At 37.9% G+C, this 27,399-nt stretch overlaps 1 protein-coding gene across 3 annotated transcripts in view; it reads right to left on the reverse strand.

Annotated features, from left to right (window-relative positions):
- Nucleotides 1-27,399, reverse strand: part of PAG1 (phosphoprotein membrane anchor with glycosphingolipid microdomains 1) — a 234,065-nt gene that overhangs the window by 19,487 nt on the left and 187,179 nt on the right. For all 3 annotated transcript variants that reach the window (XM_072604962.1, XM_072604963.1, XM_072604964.1), the window contains 4 exons: nucleotides 16,899-17,108; nucleotides 14,987-15,038; nucleotides 7,550-7,646; nucleotides 5,519-6,126 (listed from right to left, as the gene is read on the reverse strand). In XM_072604962.1, coding sequence (XP_072461063.1) covers nucleotides 5,519-6,126; nucleotides 7,550-7,646; nucleotides 14,987-15,038; nucleotides 16,899-17,023 — 882 coding nt within the window. In that variant the 5' untranslated portion in view covers nucleotides 17,024-17,108. The remainder of the gene's footprint in view (nucleotides 1-5,518; nucleotides 6,127-7,549; nucleotides 7,647-14,986; nucleotides 15,039-16,898; nucleotides 17,109-27,399) is intronic.

The following is a 27,399-nucleotide window of genomic DNA, read 5'->3' on the forward strand; positions in this document are numbered from 1 at the left end:
ACGTATTAGTAAGGAACAAAGTCTTTTGCAGATGATATTCAATAATGAACCATATTGTTACCATTTCAAAATTAACCAGAAAATGTAGAGGATTTAAGAGTACTTAAATTCTAAGCACCCAAGAATTCTAGGACTCTTACTGCTTTGAAAAAGATACTTCATTTGGTAGAAAAAAACAATGTCTTACAGTCAGCTTTACAACAAAATGTCTTCCACCTATACATCAAAATTATAATAAGATTCTCTGGAAGTTATAACAACAGAAATAACCCTGTTCAAAGATACTTTTATATTAAACATCAGGCAAGGCATGGAATATGAAGATGCTTGCTAAAGTTATTCATCACCGTGATGAAGGAGATCTGGCACAGAGTTCAGGTTGAGGAAGTATTTCCAGTGGGTGATTCCAAACAAATAAACAAAACAGTTTTCCAGAGGGTCAAGCAAAGTGAAAGATAAAGAGCTTTGCTGGAATCTCATGTCCCCCTTTGAATGCAGCCTGACTTCACCTGCCACCAATTCTTACCCAGTTAACTGCTGATGACTGTGTCTTACATTAAAATAGGAAAGATGGTGATGCTTTCATGTTTTCATCCTGTTTTCTGCCTAAATGCAAAGTACTACACTTGGTTTTTAAAAAAAAATCCGTTACAGAAGTAAAAGATGAGGATAAGTGGCTAGGAAGCAACTGATTTGGAAAAGACTTGGAATAGGAGTTGATACACGCTTATGACTGAGTCTTTAGTGAACTACAAGCTTTATACAGGTAAAAGCCACGGCAAGACATTTAAATTATATAGGTTGAAGGAAGTGAGACAATTTATCTTGGGGAAGAAGAGTCTCTGAGGGACCAGTATGTGAATAGCTGTAAATCAGTCAATCAACTAGCATTTACTAAATGCCTCAAAAACATACTAGTTGTAACTTTGGCCAAGTCACTTAACCTTGTTTGCCTCAGTTTACTCATCTGTAAAATGAACTGGACAAGGAAATGGTAAATCACTCCAGTGTCTTTGCCAAGAAAACCCTGAACAGGATCATGAAGAATTGGACATGACTGAGAAACAACTAAAATGTACTAGGCAATGTGCTACGTTCTTGGGATACAAAGAAAGATAAAGGTAAGAAAGGTAAAAAAATAATCCTTGCTGTCGAGGATCTCATAGTCTAAAGGAGGAGAAAACATGCAAAAACTATGTGCAAACTATATAGAGAGAAATATATCCATAGCTATACATACACACATATATCTGTGTACACACATGTATCTATACACACACATGATGAATTGGGGTTAGTCTCAGAGGGAAGTCAGTAAGATTAAGGATGACTGTGGAAATCTTCTAGAAGATGAGACTAGCTGAGATGTGAAGGAAGCCAGGGATGCTAGGAGGTGGTAATGAAGAGAGATAATGGGGGACAAGCTGTGAAACGGCTCTGAATTGGAAGGTGGGTGTGTCATGCGCAAGGAACAGCAAGGAGGGCAGAGGACACGGAGGGGAATAAGGCGTCACATGGTAGAGGAAAAAGAACTGGTTTCCTTGGCTTTTAGAATAAAGGATGGAAGCTGCAGAGGAGTAAATTTTGACTGATTATAAGGGAAAACTCCCTCAGTATTAGAGGTGCACAAAAGCGGAGTGGGCGGCCTTATAAGATAGTGAGTTCCCCATCACTGGAGATCTTCAAGGGAAGGCTGAATGGCTACTTCTCATGGACAGCAAGGTCATCAGGGATCCCAAGTGCTACATCTGGTGGCTCTTCTCAGGGTCATTATCACTGACCCCTCTAAGCTTCTGATACAATTTACCATGCTTCCTTCTTCCTGGATGCTCTAGCCTTTCTTGGCTTCTGTGACACAGTTCTCCTTTGGTTCTGTTCCTAACTGTGTCACCTCTTTATTCTTCTACGATGGAACACTGTCAACCTCCTACTACTGGGGGTCTCCTTAGGACATTGTCCTTTGTGGCCCACCTCTACACCCCACTTTTTCAATCTTTCTCAACACTCACTGTCTTGGACATCTCATCAGCTACCAGGTTAGGTCATCTCTCTAGAGATGACACCAAGACCTATACTTTGTTATTGTCCAGTTGTATACAACTCTTCATGACCCTACTTGGGGTTTTCTTGGAGAAGACACTGGAGTGGTATGCCATTTACTTCTCCAGCACATTTTATAGATGAGGCAAACAGGGTTAAGTGACTTGCCCAGCTAAGTGTCCGAGGCCAGATTTGAATTCAGGAAGAAAAGTTTTCCTGACTTTAGACTTGGCACTCTATATATTATGGCACCACTCAGTTGCTTCCTGCTCACTGAGGGTGTTCCCCGGGCTTTGTCCTTGGTTTTCCCTTTATTAATTTCTCTCAACAGTCAATTTCTTGGGCATCTCAGCATCTCCTAGAACAGGTTATCTCTTTACAGATGACATTCAGATCTCCATATCTAACCTTTTATCTTTAAACTTGAGTCAATTATCCTCCTAAATAAATCACATTAGGAATTTTAAACTCATGATATGCAAACGACAACTCATGAATTTTCCCCTTAAATTTGCTACTAGTTCCAACTTACCTGTTTCTGTTAAGGGCAGTTGTCCTGGTTTGTAACCTTAAGAATCATCCTTGACCCATCTTTCTCTCATACTTAATATCTAATCAGTTACCAAGTCTTATCAATTCCAGCTCCATAGCATCTCTCAAGTCTGTCTCTTTCTCATCCAGCCAACATTTTGGTTCAGGCTTTCATCCACCTAGACTAGCCTCTAAATTGGTCTCCTTTCACATACTGGGAGGAGAAAGGGAGAAATGGCAAATTATCTCTCATAAAAGAGGCAAGAAAAAGCTTTTTCAATGGAGGGGAAAGGGGAAAGGTGAGAGGGAAAAAGTGAAGCTTACTCTCACCACATTTAGCTTAAGGAGGGAATAACATGCTCACTCAATTTGGTATGAAAATCTATCTTACACTACAGGAAAGTTGGAGAGAAGGGGATTAGTGGGGTATGGGAGGATGATAGAAGGGAGGACAAATGAGAGGAGGGAGTGATCAGAAGTAAAACTTTTGGGGAGAGACAAGGTCAAAAGAAAGAACAGAATAAATGGGGGGCAGGATAGGATGGAGGGAAATATAGTTAGTCTTACACAACATGACTATTATGGAAGTGTTTTGCATAACTACACATATATAGCCTATATTGAATTGCTTGCCTTCTCAGTGGGGATGAGTAGGGAAGGAGAAAAGGAGAGAAGTTGAAACTCAAAGTTTTAGGAACAAATGTTGAGAATTGTTTTTGCACACAATTGAGAAATAAGAAATACAGGTAATGAGATATAGAAATCTATCTTGCCCTACAAGAAAAGAGAGAAGATGGGGATAAGGGAAGGGAGAGGTGTGAGAGAAGGGAGAGCAGATTGGGGCAGATTGGGGGAAGGGACAATCAGAACGCATAGTGTCTTGGGGTGGGGGAAGGGGAGAGATGGGGAAAATTTGGAACTCAAAATTTTGTGAAAGTGAATGTTGAAAACTAAAAATAAATTAATTTAAAAAAATAAATAAAATAAACTGTTCTCCTTTCTTTCAGTCTGTCTCCAATCTGCCTAAATCATAGGTCTGAACATGTCACCTCCCGTGCTAACTGACTTCCTTAGCCTGTGATTTAAATACTTCCATAATATTGCTCCTGTCCTACCTCTCTGGCCTTATCTCATACTATACCCCTTCACGAACTCTGGGTTCAAGTCAAATTGGACTAGTAGATGCTGCCTGAACCTTATATTCCATTTCTAACCTTCATGCATTTATACAAGCCATTCCCCATGCCAGAATCCATCCTCTTTTCATCTTTTCTTTTCAGCATCCTTATCTTCTTTCAAAGTTTCAAGTCATGTACCACCTTACTGGTGTCCTCCATGAAGCCTTACTTAATTTTCCCAGTTGTTAGGGCTCTCCCTCTTCAGTTTTCCTTGTACTACATTTAATTGTGTATGCTGCGTCTCCTTTATGAAATATAGGTTCTGGGAGCACATGGACTGTTTTATTTCAGTCAGTCATTTAGGCCTCTATATTCCATAGTACCTAGCCTAATGCCTTATGTATTACAAATGATGAATAAATGAATGCAAATTTGATATCATAGTGAGCCAGACTATTTTTATTCAGGTATGTATTATATTGGATAACTTCTGAAATCCTTCTTACCTCCATAATTTTATGACTAATCCTTCCATAAATCTGAATTTTTAACAGGGAAACTAAAATGATTTCTCTTAAATTCTGGTCCTTCTGTTAACAAACCTTTATTGTTCATGAAGCAGAGAATCAAGTTTATTTTTTATTTGTAGTAAAAGAATAATTGCCATACCCACAAATAACATTTTACAAAGTAGTTTTATTTATTTTTTACTTATGACAACCCTGTGAGATAGGTAGTGTAATTATGATGATCACTCTCTTTACAAATGAGGAAATAGGGTCTCAGAGACATAAAATGATTTGATTTGGCTAAGGTCACTCAGCCAGTAAGTGCTAGAGCTGAGGATTTTTCATCCCAAGTCCAGTACTCTCTTCATTAAATCACAATGTTACCAATCCAGACTAAGACTTTTATGTCCTGGTGATAGTCTCTACTAGAATTTGTTTTATTTGGTTACTTGAAATAGGAATATATGTGTTGACAAAAATTTCTGAGCTCTTCTGTGGCACCATGCCTTCTCAGGGGAGTTTGATTATGTCTATATTTTGGGACTGACATTTTTGGATTTTTCTATTTTTATTTCTTGTGATGCTAGTTATAACTGACTTAATATCTCATCCAGCAGAGCTAGATAACTACTTGTTGAAGGGAATGTACAAGCGATTCTTGCTTTAGGCTTGAATTGAACTTTTGAGCTTCCCTCCTGCTATGTCACTTTATGATTCTGTGCTTTGTAAAGTTGCATGTTTTATAATAATTTAAACTGTTATTATTGTTAACATATTTTCATAGGCATATATAGTTTTTACATATATAAATAATTTGCCTCATGAGGTTGTCTTACTTGCATATATCAGACTGCTAAGTTTGAGGTATAAAGTGTGATACGCATACAGCTCAGGGGTGAATGAGTGATGTTCTGTGGTCTTTTAACCTTGGACAAATAAACTAACTTCTTTATTTCTGTTTCTTCATTTCTATAATGGGAAAAATCATGTTTGCCCGTAACCAGACATGTTGTGAAAATTGTTCAAGAATAAAAAAAAAAGTTGAGAGAGATTATAAATTGTCACTCTGGTAAGGAGAGAAGAAAAAAATCCCAACTCTAACATTCAGTAAAAAGTCTTCATCATTCAAGTAGCATGAACATTTATGGAACAATTTCCTAGAGGAACATGCAGGTTGGAAGCCCCCATGGGTGTTACGTAGTACGTACTTGGTGTAAAATTTTTAAAAGGCTCACACCAAAGTTGGGGGTCAACTTTGCACACAAATAATTTTTGTGCATTTTAAAAAGCTATAGGAATATGAGGAAAGAGTCAGCTTACCTTGTTGATTGGACTAGTACCCTCTGTGGCCCCTTTATTTGCTGCCTCTCCATCTGCTTTATCCTGCACATTTTCATTCTCATCAAGGAGTTTTACAGGGACAGGTGGCGGGGCTTCTTCCTCCACATCCAAGGAATTTCCAAGTATACTCTCAACATTAACACTGTGTCGACTTTTTTTATTTCGGTTCACAGAGGCATATTCTGCAGACTCAACTTTGTTCCCGGGGTGAGGGCCCTGAATCTCTTTAAAGGCAGTTACAGAATTTGGTCTTCCATTTTGGCTTTTTTCTAGGTTGACTGCTGTCCCCACTTCCTTTATTTCCTTTACAGTTTCATACAGACAATCTTCTACCATGTTTTCCTGCGAGGAGCTATCTTTGAGAACTTCATATGGTCCTTCCATCCCAAGAGCCTGGTCACTGTCCACATTTCTTGTGGTAAGAATAGTATCCAAGGAATCATTAGGAGGAATGCTAGGTAATTCCCGGCTTTGATGACATTTTGCTGACTTTCCTGTACTGTCCTGGGAATCCAGCAGGTCAGAAATAGAAGTCTGTACTTCTTCATAATGTTGCATGCACGTCATAGTACTGTCTTCTGAAAGAACTACAATAGCAGCCGGAGAAGAAAGGAAGAATTAAGGAGATTCAGTTACCCCTAAAGCATTACGCTGTGCGATTTACTGTATAGTCAAATGAGGAAAAATCATAATGCTTCATCTTCTTTGACTTTTAAGAAGAAAATTATAGAGACATGACTATGGACTAAGGATTCTTATTATTTTACTCATAATTTGGAAGGAAATGAACTAGCACATCTCTCAAATTTAAAATGTAGCACTTTAATAAATCTACTTAGTTACAATAACTTCACCCATGATGACTTTAGCTTTTAAATTAATTTCTTCAACAAAACTTAATTTTTATCTCCAATGCTACTCCACTGAATAAGGGACATAATTTGCCTCAGAAGAATATTCCTTTATTTTATTACAAATAGCCTTACATGCCTTTCATTCTAAATGGTACCTGTTGCCATACTTCATTCAATGTACATATAACACTCTTTTACCAGAGACCTTCCAAGAATTATCTTTTTGCATGCGGGAAAAATAAGGATACTTATTCTAACTCCTAGTGAACAATGACCTTTTTCCACATTCACTGATTCTATTAGTCCCTTCAGGTTATGTGGGATAGGACAACCAAGGACAGTTTTTAGATGAGAGGTCCTTTGGAGGGTAAATAAAGGTCACTTCCTCCATGTTACCTAGGCAGAATACTAGATTTTTTGGTCCAGAAATTATGGCACTATTTGTGATAATCTCTACATGTCTGGAGGCACATTTGTGATCAACTAGTCAACACAGCCAGCAATAAGCAAAGAGGCTGGGCATATTTTTCTCTTTTATTTTAGGTTCTTCCCCACCCCTGTATGTCAATCCTGATAAGAAAATCTGGAGTCTGAATTCTAAATTTCAGTTTGTCAATGAATTGTTAATGTTGCAAGGCCTTAATCCAATATTCTTCATTTTATTGGGAATGTCTTTACAAAGTATGATGCTATGGACCAGTAACTCTAGTTTAAAATATATATGTATGTATATATATAATACCACCTGAATTCTAAGAGCTTACACATTTAGATATTTCATATGTTTATCTTCTAACTCTGATGGAACTTCAGTGAGGATCATTTTACACCTAATTCAGTTCAACACACATTGCTTAAGGACCTTCCATATGATAAACACTGTGTGAGCTGCCAAGAGCTGTAAGATACAACTAATTCAGATTACATTGTCAGAGAAAGTCAATTATAACTTGGAGCCATAGAACCAGGAAATATCAGAGCCAGTAGAAGACTTAATAGCTTCAACTCATTGAGACTGATTTTGTAAAAACTGGTTCTAAAAGTGAGTAAACTGATAGAAGTTAAGTCTAAACAATATTACTTAAAGTTTCTGGATATCCATTAAGTTCAGAATATGATATAATTTTTACATATTGGAAAGCTCAACAGAACTTACTGTCTCCATTGGTAAGGCCCCCATTTTGTTCACTGCTGGCAGGAAGTTCAGTTCCCAGACTAGTAACTGAATGGCTAAACATCTCCTTATCTGAAGGCTGTAAAAAAAATGAACACAAAACATAGCTAAGAAATGTATTGTGTATTGTAACAAAGGAGTTAAAACAAAGTGACTTAAAAAAACCACCTCAACAATTTATATGAAATATGTAGCAATAGAAAAATTACATCCTGGACATAGCAAAGTACAGGCTGGGATCCAACTGAACTCTCCCAACACTACCCTCCAGACAACTTAAAAATAATGCCTCAAATATGTATAACCTATTATCAGATTGCTTGCTATCAACAGGAAGGGGAAAAGGGGAGGGACAGAAGGAGAAAATTTGGAACTCAAAATTTTATAAAAAATGAATGTTGAAAACTATCTGTACATGTAATTGCAAAAAATAAAATACTACTTTAAAAAAGGCCTCAAATCAAATTTTGGAGTATCAGGACCAACAAAAGGTCAGAGGGAAATATTTTTCTAGCCAAAGACTAGGAGGTCCAGAAGAAAGGTCTGTGACACTGAGGTGGACACAAACTTGGGGTGGGCCAGTAGCACCAGTGGTAGGTTTTGGAGGCAGCTGTGACAGCAGCTTTGAGAACTCTCAGCCCACAGACGGTAAAGGGGTCACAGTTGGTGAGAAAGAGATTACAGGGCACTCTTTGCTGGCACGGGGTGCAGCTGGTTCTGACGGGCAACTCTAGAAGCAGTTCTGGGTTACAGCACTAGGATGGAGAAGAGTACTTGTGATCAGTCACAAGGGAGTAGGGGGCCTGGTCACAATTGCAGAGCCAAGAGGAACACTAGTACTTGCAACTGCAGGGGAGCAGGGCCCTTACTGGGTAAAAACTATAGAACAGACCAAGACAGCAGTGACCACACCTCTCCTAAGATAATACAACCTTCAAAACACTGAAAAATTGCAGACCCCCAGAACTAGCTCTGAAAACAGTCACAGAAAAAAGCTTAAACCTTGGCACAGTGCCTCCTACATCCAACTGAGTAGAGTTCAATTTTAACATAAAGCTCAAAGTGAAGAAATAGGGTGAGAAAATAGGCAAACAACAACAACAAAAAGAGCTTGACCATAAAAAGCTACCACAGTAGCAGTGAAGACATAAACAACCAAGTGAAAACAATTACAAAAAAGTCCCTAAAGAAAAATAATCGTTGGACCCAAGGCTAGCAGGAATTCTTGGTAGAGTTAAAAACAAATGAGTAGCAGAGGAAAAATTGGGAAAGAAATGAAAGTGTTGCGAAAGAGAATTAACAGCTTGGTAAAACAGGCACAAAAAGTACTTTAGAAAATAATGCCCTAAAAATCAGAATTGGCCTAATGGAAAAAAAGGGGCACAAAAGCTCATTAAAGAAAACTAAAAAATTCACTAAGGAAAAGAGTGCCTTAAAAAGAAGAGTTGGTCAAATGGAAAAAGAGGTACAAATACTCACTGAAGAAAACAATTACTTAAACATTAGAATAGGGAAGCAAATGACTCCATGGGACATCAAGAAACAATAGAACAAGGTAAAAGTAATGAAAATGTAGAAGGAAATATGAAATATCCCATTACAATAACAACTGACCTGGAAAAGAGATCAAGGAGAGAAAACTTAATAATTATTGGATTACTTGAAAGCTATTATAAAAATAAAAGAGCTTAGACATCATATATCAAGAAGTTAACACAGTCATTTGGGAATGTAAATCTATCTTACTCAACAGAAAAAAAAAGGAGGGGAAGGGAATAATAGTTTAGGGGTGAGAGGGAGATGATAAAAGGAAGGGCAGATTAAGGGAGTCAATGGTCAGGAGTAAAACAGAATTTTGAGAAGGAACAGGACAAAAAGAGAGAGGATACCCAGAAGAAAATAAGATGGAGGAAAATACAAAGTTAGTTATCATAACTGTGAATGTGAATGGGATGAGCTCACCCATAAAACAGAAGCAGATAGCAGAATGGATTAGAAACCAGAATCCAACAAGAAGTTGTGTACACGAGACACACTTGAAACAGAAAGACAAACACAGAGTAAAATAAAGGACTGAAGAAGAATCTTTAGCTGCTATAAATTAGCTGATATAAAACAAAAGGCAGGGGTAGAAATCATGATCTCAGACACGGTAAAAGCAAAAATAGACTTAATTTAAAATAAAAAATAGGCAAATTTTGCTAAAAGGTACTATAGGCAATGAATATAAAATATAAAAAATATAATAAATATATTTTTATAAATATAATAAATATATTATACATAAATATATCAAATATATTTACACAAATATAATAAATATGTTATATAAATGTGATAAATAAAAATAAATATAATAAATGCAAAATATAAATATATACAATATAAAAAAGTTTTGTGAAAAGTGTAAAGGCCTCATTTCTCAAATATATGGGGAAACAAATCAAATTTATAGAAGAGCCATTCCCTAACTGATAAATACTCAAAGAATATGAACAGGCAGTTTTCAGAAGAAGGAATCACAACTACTAAAGTTGTACGGAAAATGCTCTAAATTACTTTTGATTAGAGAAAGGCAAATTAAAACACCTCTGAGGTCCCAGCTCACTTCTGTCAGAAATGACAAATGCTGGAGGGGATGAGGGAAAATAGGTATATTAATGAATTGCTAAGGGAGTAGTAAACTGGTCCAACCATTCTGGAGAACAATCTGGAACTTTGCCCAAATGGCTATAAAACTGTGCATACCCTTTGATTCAGCAATAACACTACTAGATTTACACCCCAAAAAGATCATAGAAAAAGGAAAAGAACTTATATGTCCAAAAATATTTATAACAGTTCTTTTTGTGGTGGCAAAGAATTGGAAATCAAGGAGATGCTCCTCAACTGGGGAATGACTGAATAAATTGTGGTGCGTGTGTGTGTTCATCCTTCGTTGCCGAAGAAGACCATGCTATCAGAGAAATAATGGCATGACTTGCACTTGACTTTGTTTTGAGTGAGGGAGGGCTGTGCAGGTCACCAGTCTCACTTCTCCAGAGCCAGTGACGAGATGTTCATCAGGATGACTGGAGATGACCCAGGATGAGACAATTGGGGTCAAGTGACTTGCCCAAGGTCACACAGCTAGTGAGTGTTGTGTCTGAGGTGAGATTTGAACTCAGGTCCTCCTGACTCCTGCACTGGTGCTCTATCCACTGCACCACCTAGCTGCCCAAATTGTGGTATATGATTGTGATGGTTTACTACTATGCTATAAGAAATGATGTGATTGCAGAAACACATGGCAAGACCAATATGAACTGATGCAAAGTGAAGTGAGAGGAACCAAGAGATCATTGTGCATAGTCACAGCAGTGTTGTAATGATGATTCACTGTGAAAGACTTGAGCAATCTGATCAATTCAATGATCCAAGACAATTCCAAAGGTTTCATGATGAAAAAATGCCATCTACCTCCAGGGAGAGAACTGATGAACTCTGAGTGCAAAGTGAAATATAATTCTCTTTCTCTCTCTCTCTCTCTCTGTCTCTCTCTCTCTCTCTCTCTCTCTCTGTCTCTCTCTGTCTCTGTCTCTGTCTCTGTCTCTCTCTCTCTCTCTCTCTCTCTCTGTCTCTCTCTCTCCCTCCCCTCCCCTCTCCCCATATGGCTAATATCTAATATGAAAATATCTTTTGCATGACTTTACATGTATAATTCAAATTATATTAGTTGCTTTCTCTATGAGGGGGAGGAGTGGGATGGAAGGAAAAAATCTGGAACTCAAAATTTAAAAAGAAAAGAATGTTAAAAGTAAATAAAAATTGTCGAGGGCAGTGGCAAAAAGGAAGGAAGGAAGGAAGGAAGAAAGGAAGGAAGGAAGGAAGGGAGGGAGGGAGGAAGGAAGGAAGGAAGGGAGGGAGGGAGGTAGGAAGGAAGGAAGGGAGGGAGGGAGGGAGGAAAGGAGGAAGAAACTTATGTCCTATACAAATTGTTCAATATTAACTGGGTCAACTATAGGATATCTTTCAAAGTATCTGATTAATTTCTCTTTGCCTCTTGATGGGAATATCCATACACTAGATCTATTATAGTCTAAAAGATTCTTATAGAAGAGTTCATGAACTCACCTAAACTAGTATTAAAATAAGCATAACAATATGTTAAATTTAGCTCACTGAATTGGTCAACAAGCATTTACTTATCACTTGGCTTTCATCCCTTTCCCAGAAGACTGCCCAGAACCTGTCTGAGCCTTCGAGAGGAAACAAGACCTAGAGGTTGAGTGACAGGGGTGTTGGGCTAAGAAGTTGGGAGAAGTGTGAGAGACGGATGAGAGGTGGACCATTTCCCCCTTTGCCCCCTCCCCTACTCCTGGGGTCTGGAACCCACTTAGGCTGCTCAGCTGTTTATACTCCTTATACAAGGTAGGAGTCATTTACTGTGTTCCATCCTAAGAGATGGAAGACCACTACGCTTTACCATTCATCCACTTTCTACAATTGTCTAACCTATCATGCAACTTAAGGATCCCTGAGCCTTGCCATCTGCTCACAATCACTATACCTTAGGACTTACAGGATTTTCTGTCTATTCTGCAACTGTATATTCTTTGATGTGTTGTCTTCCCCAATTAAGGTGTCAGTTTCTTGAGAGGAGGGTGTGTCTCAAATTTTCTCTTCAAATTCTTAGCCCCTACCACAGGGTTTGGCACATAGTAAGTGCTTAAAGAATGTTCATTTCTTTCATCCACTCATGTGCCAGACATTGTGATAAGCGCTTGGGACACAAATAAAAAGCAAAACCCTGATGTCAAAGAACTTGCATTCTAAATCTTACTTATTCTCAAGAACATATATAAATAAGGGTAAATGGGACATCTGGAAGTAAGAATGACCTTTCAGGATCACTTGGCTGTTTTACTCATGTTAGTTAGCTTCCTCATACAATAGAATATGTGGCAAATTTAAGTATAATATTATAATATGTGGCTACTGTGAGCAGATTTTGTTGAAAATTGTGGTCAAGAAAGAATCTAGCTATAATATATGATTATAATCAGGAAGGTAACTAATTGGCAGGAGTATATCTCTGTTTAAATTACCTCCATAGTAAAGTTAAGCAATTTACAAGTCAAAACAAAGCTGTCAACACTGAAAGCATTTCCTTAAAAAATCATGCTGTTTCCCTTCTGTTCCACATTCCAAATATCAGGATAAAACGATCAGAACTGAAAATCCCATATTCTAATTTGCCCACACGATAATTTATGTCACTACTGTGAATGACGTGAATTATTCAATCCTCCTCTTTCCCCATTCCCATTTTATAGTATATGATATATAAGATAAAAAAAAATCCTGGCATAATGCACTCTTTCCCAAATGGTCTACTGTAAAAGGCATGGAATTGCGGATGTATTTGGGTGTATGACTATCTCCACATGATAATCCCCATGGTCTAATGGGGAAGTCAGCATGCAAACAACTCTGTGCAAAGAAGATATGTACAAGATAAGTTGGAGATCATCAACAGAAGGAAGGCAAAATTCCAGTCATCCTGCTTTAATTATGGTTCTGGCCTAAGGAAGAGTGTGTGTGTGTGTGTGTGTGTGTGTGTATGTTGGGGGTGGGGGACATGACAACTGTCTTCTAGTTTTTAAAAGACTGTAATGTGGAACAAAGTTTGGAACAGTCTGCTTGACCTGAGAGGGCAGTCAGAGCTAATGACAATGGGGAGTAGTTTTTAGAAGGATGGCTTTATGTTGGATACAATGGGGAAAATGAGACAAAACAAAACAAAAACCAACCCTGAACTTCTTGATACTTAGAGTTATCCAAGAGTGGAATGGGTGGTGAAAAAATAGTAAATTTTTCCTTAGAAGGTGAGGTCTTTCAAGGAAATGTTGAATGATCACTTTGTCAGAGATGCTATTGAATAGCATTTGTATTAAAACTGAAATGGATCTCTGCTGGTCACATATTGGCTTAATCACAAATTAACATTATCTATGTTGTATTGTATTTTTATTTATTTTATTCAACCTTTGCCAATTACACTTAGTCTGATTTTGGCTCAGGCTGACATTTCCACTGCGGAAGTGACTCCTATTTAGCTACTGGTTAGACTAGATGTACTCTCTGGTTCTTCCAACACTAATAATCTATGTTTCTGTAAGTTGGGGACTGTCTCTATTTGGGAAAATGCATTCTACTATATGATCTTTTAGGTAAATTCTGAATGATTTAGGCATTCAGCTTGTCCTGTATAGATCTTGTTTGTATGCTGTCTCCCCCATTAGACTGTGAACTCCCTAAGGGTGCGTTCTGTTTTTGTTTTTCTTTATGTCTCCAGTACTTAGGAAAGTGCCAGGCACACAGCAGGCACCTACTAAATGCTTGCTGACTTGACTTCACAAAAACTTTTGCTAATAAACACAATATTTTTATTTACTTTTGTTTCCCAAATCCCCTTAGTCTCCTTCTCCACATGAGGTACCTACTTCTACCAGGGAGAATACTCTCAAAAGCAGTATCTTTAATCTTCTGACCTTTCATACAAGCCCTGTTCTGGGACAACTCTGGAGAAAGTGGATCCAATGCAGGAAGATGATGGGAGGTTATTTTCCGGCATAACAGTGTGAAAAGAAAATTATCCTTTACTACCACTAATGTGAGAGTTTAATTCGCTGGAGTCTTCCTTTGGTATATTTCCCTTAAGGGAAATTTCTGGAGGCAGGGATAACTTACAGCAAGATGTCAGACTTCCTGGAGCTACTACTAGACAAATGACATATGCCAGTCTCTTGAGGCCAATCAGAACAATGGGCCTCTAGGACTGAGGGTTTGGAAGGGCAGTCAAAGTTCATGCAAAAGAGCATAGTTCTACCAACTTTGTTAGAAGGCAAGTCCTTTGTGCTATTTGCTTTTCTAGTGATGAGAGTAGGCTTAGCAGAATCTCTAAAGCAGTTCTGCAGAACCTGGGGTCCCCCAAAGGACTTCTACATACAAAGGATGTTTTCCTCTACATTTTTCTCTGGCCACCAAAATCCTTGGGCGTGCTGCAAGTGGCCCAAGGACTGTAAACTGCCCGTAGGATGCAGGTTGTACAGGCCTGCCCTCAAGAATACAGCACTGCCATAAATTCAGGAATATTTAAAAGCTCCCTCGACTGGCCACTGACAATTAAATTCATGTGGTCATGGGAAATTCTACTACTGATTTCCACATTACTAGGCAAACAACAGACATTTAATTGTAGTTAACAGGTACTGAGATTTTTCAAAAACACAAACTCCCATAAAACCTTTCAGGACAAAGAACAGCTGAGGCAGAGCTGATTTTAGGCATCCTGCCTGGCTTCCTTCTGGCCCCAGGCATGTGGAGACATACTAAAATGTGCAACTGCTTTAAAAAACGAAAGAATCAGAACCTTACCACGTTCATTAGATTCTCATGGTCACCATTCTGTGGTTTTGGCTTCTTTTCTCTGAAATTTAAAATACGAACTTTTAGTGACATTCCATATTTATATAGACATAGATATATAGTACTTCCTACACTCGGTTCCCTAGGAGTTAGAAAATCTCACTTTAATTCTTGATTAAAAAAATGACTGCTTCATGAGGAAGAAGGGATAGCCAGATAATTATGCCATAAATCTTATCACCTCAGTTGTTGGAGGGAAGTTCAATGAGACAATAAGGGAGCATCATAAGCCCTGCAAAAAGTTTTTGCTAGCTTTTACGGAGGAAGTGAACAGTGGTTGTGGTGCCAACAGAAAACCTTAGTTCATGCCTCAAGAAGTTGCAGCCCGAAATACATAGGTAATTTAAGCCAAAGTGTAGGGGCATGAATGAATATACATTTATTTGCGTGTGTGTCTGTGTATATGCATATATACATGTGTGCATATAGAAATGTACACATATGCATATGTATATATGCACACATACACATGTACACATATACGCATGCACATACATATATGTATGTATGGAGATATGTATATGGCAATATATAGGCATGTAAGTATAGGTCATGTAGGTATAGGTCATATAGGGATAGGGTAAGGCATTAAGCCAATTAATTCTCTGTAACATATAAATAAATAATTCTCTGTAACATATCTTACATATACAGATATTTGGTCTGAAGTAAGCAGATGAATTCCTTTCCCCTCCAATTTGCCTTAACAGAGAAAGCCTTTGCTGGAAAAGTCAAGCACTATATGGGAATTTGGATAAGTAAACATAAACCAAATCTAAATCTCTGGGCTACTGGGGAATGCTTTATGCACTCAGGATGCTAGAGAGTTCTTTCAGTCTTTGGTGGCCACAGGTAAGGGACAATGGAATTCCCTTGCATTGGTTTGAATCAGGAGGTAGTCAGTCTTTGAGAAACAGGATTCCCACAGGCAATCTGTAAGAGAAGAGTGCCACCTAATGGGAGGTAATCTTATTACAAAAACCTGCTCTTCCAGGGCAAATACGCCCTCAAGGTTCTTCTGCTCCAGACTCATGCAGAAGACTGGTCTCAGCCTCTGCTCCTAAAGGGCTGGATACAGACGGGGAAGAAACTGGAATTCTTCTCTAGTCCAGATAAGTTCAGCTTTGCAGTTCTTATCAGCTATGTTCAGAGATAGAATGGTAGCTTTTGGATGCCATTTGTCAGACTCTGCCCAAGACTGAATGAGAAGATTTTTCCCCCCTCATTTTGAGTCAGTGAATCTTTCTAGAGGAGATGATGTATGCAGAATGGCTTTAATTTCCATATCAGTGACATTAAATTTCTCAGTAAAGTCATTGTGATGTCTACAGGGATGGCTTTCTTTTCATTAAACCTATTCTTTTCATTAACCTATTCACTAACTGAGGTTCTGGTGTTCCAAAATCTTATTGTCTTTGAGGTGATTATTCTACTAATATTAATGCTTTGTAAGAAGTAAAAGTTCAAAAGTAAAATAAAAAGTTATTAAACACAAAATTGTGCAAGGAACTATAGCATTATAGGTTGTCACCTTTATTCATATAATATCCAGATTTCAAAATATCCAAACCTACTTGAAGATAACAAGATATCTTCACAAGTGTTGGGTTAAATGAATAGCAAATAATTATATTCAGAAAGGCCTTAACTGCACAGGTGTGTGAACTGTTATCAGAAGAGTGTTAAAATAATGCTCAATCTTCATCGAAATGGAAAATGGGCTCATCATCATTATAGATGAGAATAAATGGGATTAATTTTAATACAGAGGAGCCTCTGCTGGCTGAGTCATGTAGCACTAGCTAAAACAAACAATGATATATTTAGATTTCAGTAAAAGTTTGCTCATCTTAAGTCTTACCTTTCACAACTGGAACACAGAAAGATGAGGAAGGTAATGAGTAGGAAAGTTGCAACAGCCGCCAAACTCCCCCAGATGATGATGTGCACCTGTCCACTATGCAGAAGGCTACCTTCAGGTCCCATGATGGTCTCAGGATCTGGTACCAGCAGAGTTGAGCAGTTAGTCCTCCAAGCATTCAGACATCAGCAGCAGAAATGATAGGTCCCTCTGGAATGAGAAGTTTTGGGGGAAACATGACATCAAATACAGCTCCAGAATCTAACAATTACAGTTCGTGCCTTGTTAAGACACCCTTGAGAATAATCTACTTTGGGGAATGGAAAGGTAGCAACTTCTGCGTTCACTACAGAATAAGATTTCGTTTGAAGGTGAATGTCATACTGCAAACTAATTCCTGAAGTCTACTATAAAAATTAATATTGGAAAATCAATAGTTTTACTCATAGTAAAATTTCAAATTTCCCTGGATTCAGAGAAGAAAACATTCAATATAGCTTTTCTAATATGTACAATTTACTGTCCCACAGTTTTTCCCTCAATGATCTTGACTTTCCTGCTCTACCAACCTCAAGAAGACTTATAGGGAGTAAAATAAATAAATTTCTTTTTTAATTTTCATTCACTTTCAAAAATCTTTTGTCTATATGAAGACAGTATATATCGTATCTATCAGAATAGAATGATTTGATAGTAGAAGGAATACTGGATAATAATTCCTATGTAAACTTTAAAAAAATAAAGAAAAAAGGACTCCCTGTTGATTATCAGATTCTCCAAAAGGTCCTACCCAGTCTTTTTGATATGTCATATTAAGTGCATTAAGCTCAGAAGAGTAGAAACCTTCCTCAATGAAATTCACAGCAACAAGGAGGTTTGTATTAACCTTTCACACTAACAAAACAGAATGGATAAAAAACAGGTGATGTTCAGCCTGCCGATTTAATCTACCAGTATTTACATCTTGAGCATGCACTGTAGACAATGCTGAATTAAGTAGCATGAGAAAAATGGATGAGATTAGATTTGAGGAATGGCATAGTGCTTATCATGACCCCATGGAAAACACTACTCCATGCTCACTGCTGCAAAGTTCCATCTCTCTAGCATCAGCATTCTCCTGCTGATATTACAAAGGTGTGAATCATAGAACACCATGATCTCAGAGGAATCAAACTGACAAATAATCCAAGGACAATGGAAAGGTGTGGTGGGCATAAGCTGGCTGCAGCAAGTTACCAATCACCAAAGAATGATGCCCGAGACCAAAATGGCATAAAAGAAAGCACTGAGGAGTAAACTGTGTGATAGGAACTGTAGCTGGGCAGATCTTGAAGGAGGGGCAATGTATCAGGAGTTGATGGCACATTGGAGTCCCGTTATATTAAAAGAACAAGAGCTTTACATGTGGATCATTGGTGAAGGGTTTAGAGAAAAAAAGACAAGAAGCAATGAGGATTAGAAAGATATGGAGGGGCTTTATGACCTCTATCAGTGGACTACACTGATGGAATCACTGTTACCTCCAAAATAAATCAAAGACAATCAGGACCTGAAATAGGTGATGCGATATGTTAGAAATAGCACTGGATTTGGAGTCTGAGGACCTGAATTCAAACAGTACTGGCTGTACTATTTAGCATCTGTGTGACTTTAGGCAATTCATGTAATACTGGTTGAAGACTAGGGATGTTTGGCTCAGAGGACAGAAGAATGAGGGCAATGAGAACATAAAAGCTGTCTTCAAGTATCTGAAGGGTGTTCATGGGTAAGAGGCATTATTTAATTTGTTTAGTTTGGTTTCACACAGCAGAACCAGGAGCAATGGGAGGAAACTATAACGGTAACTTCACTAGACATCAGGAAAAATTTTCTAAGATTAGAGCTATTCCAATGGAAGGATCTAAAACATTTTCAAAGGACTCGATGCAAAATGCCATGCACATCCAGAGGAAGAACTATAGAATCGGAATGCAGAATGAAGCAGACTATTTTCTCTTTTGTCATGTTTTGTTTTGTTTTTTTCTCATGGTTTCTCCCATTCATTTTAATTCTTCTATGCCACAGGAGTAATGTGAAAATGTGTTTAATAAGAATGTACGTATAGAACTCATATAAGATTGCATGTCCTCCTGGGAGGGAGGGTGGAGGGGGAAATTTAAAGCATATGGAAGTGATTGCTGAAAACTGAAAACAAATAAATTAATAAAAATTTATTAGAGTTATTAAAAATGGAATGGATTGTGTTTTGAGAGGTCATGGGTTCCCCCATTTTACGTATCTTCAAACAGGCTGGATGACCCCTTGTTAGGGATGTTGTAGTGAGGTTTCCTTTCATATGTCATTTGTACTTTATGGGTGTTGAAGTCCCACCTCCAACTCAGTGAAGTCACTTTACCTTTTTTGGCTTAATTTCCTCACCTGTAAAATATAGAGGTCAGACTAGATGCACAAAGAAGTTCTGTCCAACTCTAAACCCATGGTCTTAGGATTCTACACAGTATTTTATGCAAATAATAATTCTCGTAAAGAAATAGTTTTATTAAAGATAAAATTTCCTTTGTGTCAGAGAAGAAAAAGAATATAAGGCATTTTATGTACAGTAACTCATTTAATCCTCATAAAAATCTTATCTTAGGACAGAAATTATTTTCCCTACTTTACAGATGAAGAAACTGAGGCCAAAAAAAGCATACAGTCTAAACCAGGGGTGTAGAACCTGCATCCTCAAGTGCAGCCTTTTGACTGAATCCAAACAGGATCTTATATTTAATCTTGGAGGTAATAGGGAGTCACTAGAGTTTACTGCAAAGGAAGGTGACAAGGTAAGATCTGCCCTTTAGGATGATCACTTTGACAGCAAAGAGAAGGATGGAGTGGCTTGGGGAGAGGTACGAAGTGATGAGGGCCTTCACTAGATGAAGGCAGGGTCAGAAGACAGAAGGGGGTATGTATGAGAGAAGTCAGAAAGATAAAATTGACAGGACTTGGCAACAGATTGCATATGGGTTGGTGAGAGTGAGATGTAGAGGATATCACTTAGGTTGTGAGGTTGGGGGGCTGGGATGATGGTGGTATCCTCAACAATAACAGGGATGTTAAGAAGAGGATGGAGTTTGGGGAAAAATGAGTTCAATTTTGGACACGTTGAGTTTAAGATGTCTCTGGGACATCCAGTTTGAGATGTTAGAATGTCAGCTGGGGATATGAGACTGAGTCAGGAGGGAGGTTAGGGCTGAATAAATATATTTGAGAATCATCAATATAGAGATGATTAACTGAATCCATGTGAACTGATAAAGTCACCATGTGAAATAGAATTGAAGGACAGGGGAAGATGGGCAGAGATAGACTCCTGTAGGATACCTACACTTAATGAGTATGACTTGGATGAAGATCCAACAAGGAAGACTGAGAATGAAAAAACCAGGAAAATAGAAGGAGAACCAGAAGAGAGTAACGTCATGAAAACCTACAGAGAAGGGTGTATCAAGGAGTAAAAGGATGACCAACCAGTTCTGGAAAGTTTGACCAGGGAGACTGTGTCATCAGGAGGACATCCAGATTCAAAGCCAGAAGATGAAAGAAGTGGGAAAAGAAGAGATTAAGATGAAAGCAAGTTTGCTGTCCATGGAGCAAGCATTCCAGAGAGTCCAGCAGAAGAGGCAGGAAGCTTTGGAGTGGGACATTGGGAGTGAGAGGTTGTACTGAGGGGGACAGTAATGAGGGAGGGGAGACAGAGAATGGCATTTGATTAAGGATAGCCATGAATTCAGAATCACTAGAATTGGGAGGGCATGGCTGGGTGGGAGTTTGTTTATCATTGGGTCTCAGGGAGAATCTTGCCACAGTGTCGGGCATCTCAGAAGAGAGAACTGGTGGGTGGAGCTGATGCAATGGTCTTCTCTTTACCCACAGGCAGGCCAGCCCAGGAAACAGGGGGTGGAAGTAGGAGAGAAAAAAGTCTCTCTATCCACTTTAGCAAGGGTTGGGGGGGTCCTCTGCAAGTAGGAAGACGCCAGCCTAGGAGACAGGAATCAAAGGGAATGACATCTTTCTGATCCCCCGTGCTCATGAAGAGGGTTAGCCTAAGAGACTAGCACATGATGCAATGGCATCTTCTTAAAATATAAATATATAAGATATAATTTGATATAGTCACAAATTAAAGTGCAGTTTTAACTAACCAAAAGAAATAATTAAAAAGCAATATCTCTGCCATAAAGCGAAAAATTTTCATGTCTAAATATCTTAATTTGTTGTTCAGTTGCTTTTTTAGTAGTAACCAACTTTTTGTGATCCCATTTGTGTTTTTTTTTTTTTGAGCAAAGATACTGGAGTGATTCGTTATTTTCTTTTCCAACTCATTTTACAGATGAGGCAACTGAGGCAAAGAGGGTTCACTTGCCCAGGGTCACATGGCTAGTAAGTGTCTGAGGCCAGATTTGAACTAAGGAAGAGGAGTCCTCCCGACTTCAGGTAGGTGCTCTATTCACTGCGCCACCAATCTTCCCCAAGTATCTTAAATAGTTATGGATATTTTTAAAAGGCAAACTAAGCTGCCAACAATTAAAAAAAGTTGAAAATTTTTTGGTTATAATATTGTGTGAGGACTTGATTTAGAAAATATGGGTTGCTCATTTTATGACACAGTTTTTAGATTTTTAGGTTTTTAGACAGTATTAGAATTTAAGTATAACTGCTGAATAAAACAAAGAAGAGTGTATATATATATGTATATATATATATTTATATATGTATTCCTAGTTTTAAGATAAGGATCAAAAACCTCACTACTAAAATTTTGCTTCATAAAGGCAGCTATAGTTTGCAGGAATCACCTGGATGGTTGATAGAAAGTAAGTCCCACCTCCACCTAGTCATTCCTAACTGCTAACATTATATGGTCACCTGAAGTACATATAGCAGAACATTAAAATGGAAGAAGAAAAAGCATTTTTCTCCCAAGAGATTTTAACTTGGCCCAATTTTTCTAGGTGAAATATTATCACTTGTATTTGGATAGTTGGGGCTAAAGACTCAAAGAACAAAAAACAAAACAAAACAAAAAAACCACCCAAAGCTTGAGCTATTCGCTTTTTATTTGTAAAGAGTATTAGAGAGAGTAACAATAGATGAGGCCATTCAGTTTTTCCACACAGATCTTTGAGTCAACATGATTAGTTTCTTTTAAGGGCCTTTACATTATGTAATTGAACAACCTTCTATGCGAAACTGAGTTCAGTTCCCTATAATTATGTCTTGTGGTTGTTAACACTTGCCCTCTTGTTTCCTAGCAATGAAGGACAGGATCCTTCTCTTACTGGTTACACTGTACCAGTGTGTGTGTGTGTGTGTGTGTGTGTGTGTGTGTGTGTGTGTGTGTGTGTGTGTGTGTGTGTGAAAATACATATGTATATATGCATATAATTCTATAGATATATGCATACACATAACTTTAATTGTTTTGCTGGAGAGAGTAATTTCCTTTGACTTTGGAAACAGAATAAATAAGAATTCACAACAGTTCAGTGGAGTGAACAAGCTTGCTACTATGTGACTGGGGCAAGTTGCTGGTACATTCAAGTCTAGGTTTTCTTATCTGTAAAACTGATATAACACTTGAGCTAATTCCCTGACAGGGTTGTTGTGAGACAAGAGCTTTGTAAACCACAAAAAGTATGCAAATATGATTTAATGTTATGTGAGCTCTAATCAATAAAGATTAAGTGCTTATGGATATCTCCATCACCCACAGTAAAGTGTAGGAAGTCAAGTAAAAAATATAGCTCTCATGAGCTGTTGGAAGAACTAGAAAACAACATCCAGAGAGAAGGGACTACAAAATACCTAGGAAAGAACCCCTCAACTATTTGGCTTTACTGGAATAATCCCAGAGGAAAACTTTGAGCTTCTAACTGTTCTAGGATAAAGGTACTTGCTGACTGTTAGAATAAATGCTTGATCTGCATCACTACCAGTCATTAGGGGCTATTAGTATTTATCAAATTACCTAGCAACACAATAGTTTTGGAATCAAATTAAGCACCTCTTTAGAATCTAATATTGGAGTATTTCAGTAGAGTGCGGTGTGCCCAAGACAGGTTCTAAAGGTTAAAGCTCTACTTGAGAAGTTTCTCTTGTCAAGGTGATCCAAATTCAACTGATCCATCAACAAACATTTATTAAAGGTCTTCCACACACACACACACACACACACACACACACACACACACACACACACACAAGTTCTATGCTAACTTCTGGAGATGTAAACACAAAAAAACCCCATGCAATCCCTACTTTCAAGCAGATTCTTCTATTCTCATTAGCTTCTGGTGGTAATGTAACAAGTGGAAAGAAATGTATTTGGGAGAATGTAAGCTCCTTGGAGACAGGAACTGTTTTGTTTTTTTGATTTTGGCACGTAATGAGTGTTTAATTTAAAAAATTGGTTGGATTGAATTGAAAGGGACAAGAAAGGATAATTAATGAAAATTGAGACCATGTGCCTTCTGGGAGTATCGAGACACACTTATTACAGAACAGGTTTAATAGTATCTAAGGAGTCCAGTTTCCACTGAAACTGGTGAACTGGGCATTTTAACACATCTGCTTCTTTCAGATTATTCAAAATGCTTTTTTGAGCATCCTAGTCAGTCAAAAAGCATTTATTAAGTGACCACTGTGTGCCAGTTACTGTAGCATAGCCTACAAGAAGAAGTTTTAGGGATTTTAAAATCTGTATCTTCCAACTTAAGGTCTTGCCTTTAAAAAAAATGATGGATTCTAACAGAAAGAGGTATAGAATTTAAGTATTAACATACATCAATGTGAATTTAACATTTTTTTCTTGACACACCAGGATTAGAGACATTCCAGCAGTTGTTATTCTTGGCTCAAATAGGCAGCGGGACTCCCACTAATGAGAAGAAAAGTTGTAGAGTCTTACTATGTTTCTAATCTTTCAAGGTCACCTCTGATAAGGAGACTTCTACGCTTCACACTCCCAACCCTGGCAGAAATTGGTTTCTTCCTCCTCAAATTGTCCTAGAACACTTTGTCTTGATCTCCTTTGTCCTTGACCTCCAATACCTCCATTCTATCTGGAATCTTACCTGTTTGTGTACTTGCACTGCTCAATTAACAATGGCTATCATTTCTATAAGTTTAAGTCTGGTTTCATATACTTACTAGTGTGTGACCCTGAGCTGTCTGTCTACCTCATTTCCCTCAGTTGTAAAATGAGAATGATAACGACCCCTCTCTTCTAGGGTTGCTGTAAGGATCAAATGAGATATATTTGTAGAGTTTAGCATGATGACTGGCACACTGTAGGTGCTTTATTAATGATCATTCACTTTCCCCTCCTTAAGGTTTGCAAAGTACTTGACACATGTTATTCACAACTAATTTGTGAGATTGGTGGCATAATTATACCTATTTTACAGATGAGAAAACCGAGGCTGAGAGTTTAATGATTTACCCATGGCCACATAATGAGCATGATTTGATCTCAGATCTTCCTGCAAGTTGGCTACTCTACCCCCTGAGCCAACTAGATGCAATTAGATTTCAAATTCTTTAAGGCAGGAGATCTATTTTTAAATATTTGTATATCTAGCAATTCGTATGGTGACTGTAGAGGAGAAGGCAATTAATACATGTTTGCTGAATTGGAACCAGTCTATGATGATTGTGAAAGCAATGTAATATATCTGAAATATACTGCACTTGGAGAAAGGATGTGGATTTAATCCTGTCTGTTATTTCATTTCTCTGGGCCTCAGAATTTCTTCTTCTCTGCAATAAGGGGGTTGGACTAAATGACCCTAAGTTTCCCTCACGTTGTCAACTCTAAATCTAGATCCTGTGATGTAGTTTTATGATGTTCAACACAGCACTTTGAACCTCTCTTCTCGCACCTTCCTCTAAAGCGGAAGGTTTTAACCTTTGGGGTGGATTTTAGGAGGTCCATCAACTTGGATGGGGAAAAATGCTTCTTCCTGAAGTTGTCAGTGCCCATAAACCATTACTCTGAGAAGTGACCCCTGGGCTTCACCAGACTGTGGTGAAGGCATACATGACAAAAGGGCATCAGAACCCTTATGTCTAAATATGACTTGGCACCATAAGAGTGAGTAAGATGGGTTGTAAAGATGGCTAGTTTTTACAAACACATACAGAGAAATTCAGGAGAGTCATTAGCTTTGCCTAGTACTTACTTTGGTTCTTGAGTGTTCAATAAACACTATTTGATAAAAACAATATCACTTTAAAGTCCTAGTTTCCTCTTTTTTACTGTCATTTTTAAAAAACATAACCTTTGATTTTACTGGTATTGGAAGTTCTTGGAGAGGTACTTCTTCTAGCAATGCTGATCAACACCTTCTCTGTAAATTACACTCTGAGAGAGTGGCCAGGTGCACTGATGGTAAGTGATTTGCCTAGGACCACACAGCCCAGAATATGTCAGCGGCAGGATGTGAATCAGGTTTTCCTGACTCCCTGGATAGTTCTCTATCCATAACCCACCTTGGTTCCCTGCAGATTAAACTTATTTATGTACATGATTTGGAATTTATTTTTTAAAAATAATATTCTCACTTTCATAAATGTATATATGAACTGTGTGGCAATTATGAATACAAATAAAAGTTTGGTCTCTCTTGGTGGTAATGTCCATGAAAGAAAGAAAGAAAATATATATCTTTCTCATTCTTTATAAATGGATTAAAGAGCACTTATTAAATGCTTACTATTTGCAAAGATCTCTGCTGAACCACATTTCTATGTTTAAAGGTTTTTTACTGCATGTCAGATGGAAAGGTCCCATGCTTAGAGGGTAGAAGCAAAGCAGATAGCTATGCACCTTCTTTCATATTATTTCCCATAATAAAATCCTATTCATTTTTTACATTTGAACCATTTGACAGTGCTAAAAACTTCCTTTTTCAGGGTCTTCAGTGGCTTTGGCTGCTGAGGAGTTGGAGATAATACCTTGCAAAGACAGTGGGCAGGTCACATAGCCACAAGGGTGGCTTCCCTGAAACATGGCAAGTGAGGGGGAGCTGGGCTGGAAGCAAGGGCCAATGATCTGAAGAAGGAGGCATTGTTATTGCCAGAACCTGGGGGCTCAAGGTCCCTGGGTTGTCTCCATTGGGATTTGAGGGACATTTGGAAAAGACCATTTGATACGGAATCAGAGAACTTGAAGACTTCAAATCTCAGCTGTGATAACAATGGTCTCAGTTTTCTTATTTGTAAAATAATAGGCTTGGGTGAATTGGTTTCTAAGGCCTTTTAAAAAAATATACAGATCTGAATGCCTGTGGTCATAGCAATAGAATCTATATTAAATATTGAGATAGCACCTATTTGCCTGAAATGTACTCGCCTCCCTTTCTCACCTTTCTCTCACTTCCCTTAAGACTCAGATCAAGTAGCACCATATTGTTTAACAATTTAATTGCATTTTTTTCAATGAACAAAAATAATTTTTTCCCACTTCCCATTCCCCCATTAAAAAAAAAAAGAAAGAAAACAAAATCCTTGCACCAATAGTCAAGTGAAACAAATTCCTGCATTGCTATGTTCAAAACAGATATTTCACTCTATACCCTAAGTTCACCCTGATACCATGTTTAATCATCAGACCTCTGCAATCAGTACCAATCAGTTCTCAAATCTTTCAAAATTCAAGCTCTATCTTCCTTACAAAGCTGTTAGATCTCTGTTCTGCTTGACTCTTTCATTTAATTACCTTATATTTACTTCTTATTTATTCTGTACATATAGTGTATATTTTGCACGTGCATGTTGGCTCCCCTTATAGAATGTGAGCTCCCTGAAGGATTTTTGTTTTGTCTTTATATTCACAGATCTTAGCAGTGTAGGCCTTTAACAAATGTTCATTGATTGATTACTTCCCTAGAGAATTTTTCTGGCTAGAGTCAATATATATTTGAAATAATTTAGACAGAAAATTGGTTGGATGAAGATAGGGGACTGGGATACTAGATAGCCAGGAGGTTCCTTCCATCTATTTCATGATCCCACCCAATAAAGAATTCAAACGAGATTAAATGTGGGTATTCTAATCTAAAATGAGAATGTATATACTTTGACCACATGGTGTCAGCATAAGCCAACTTTCTGTGACTCCAAGTCAGCCAGCCAGGTAATAAGAGATGATCTATTCTCCTTATCCCTTACAGCTGGCATTTTAATTTCCTTCATTACTTTAAACTATCAGAAACCACACCACAAGAGAAGGGGGAAAAGAGAAAACAAGGGGAAAAAAAGAACAAAAAAACAGGTCAGTGGTTTCATTTTCCAGGGATGTACATTACAGATGTTATTGGGGTCACTTTTGCAAAGCACATAGTTAGAGGCATCAGAGATAGACACCAGCACTTTAACCATTCCGAATCAGTGTTAGGGTTGAGAATGACCATTCCTTCCTCACGACAGTTGTCTGATGCCTCTTCTAATTGAACAG

This window comes from Notamacropus eugenii, chromosome 4, assembly GCF_028372415.1.
Source record: "Notamacropus eugenii isolate mMacEug1 chromosome 4, mMacEug1.pri_v2, whole genome shotgun sequence".
NCBI classification, from domain to species: domain Eukaryota; kingdom Metazoa; phylum Chordata; class Mammalia; order Diprotodontia; family Macropodidae; genus Notamacropus; species Notamacropus eugenii.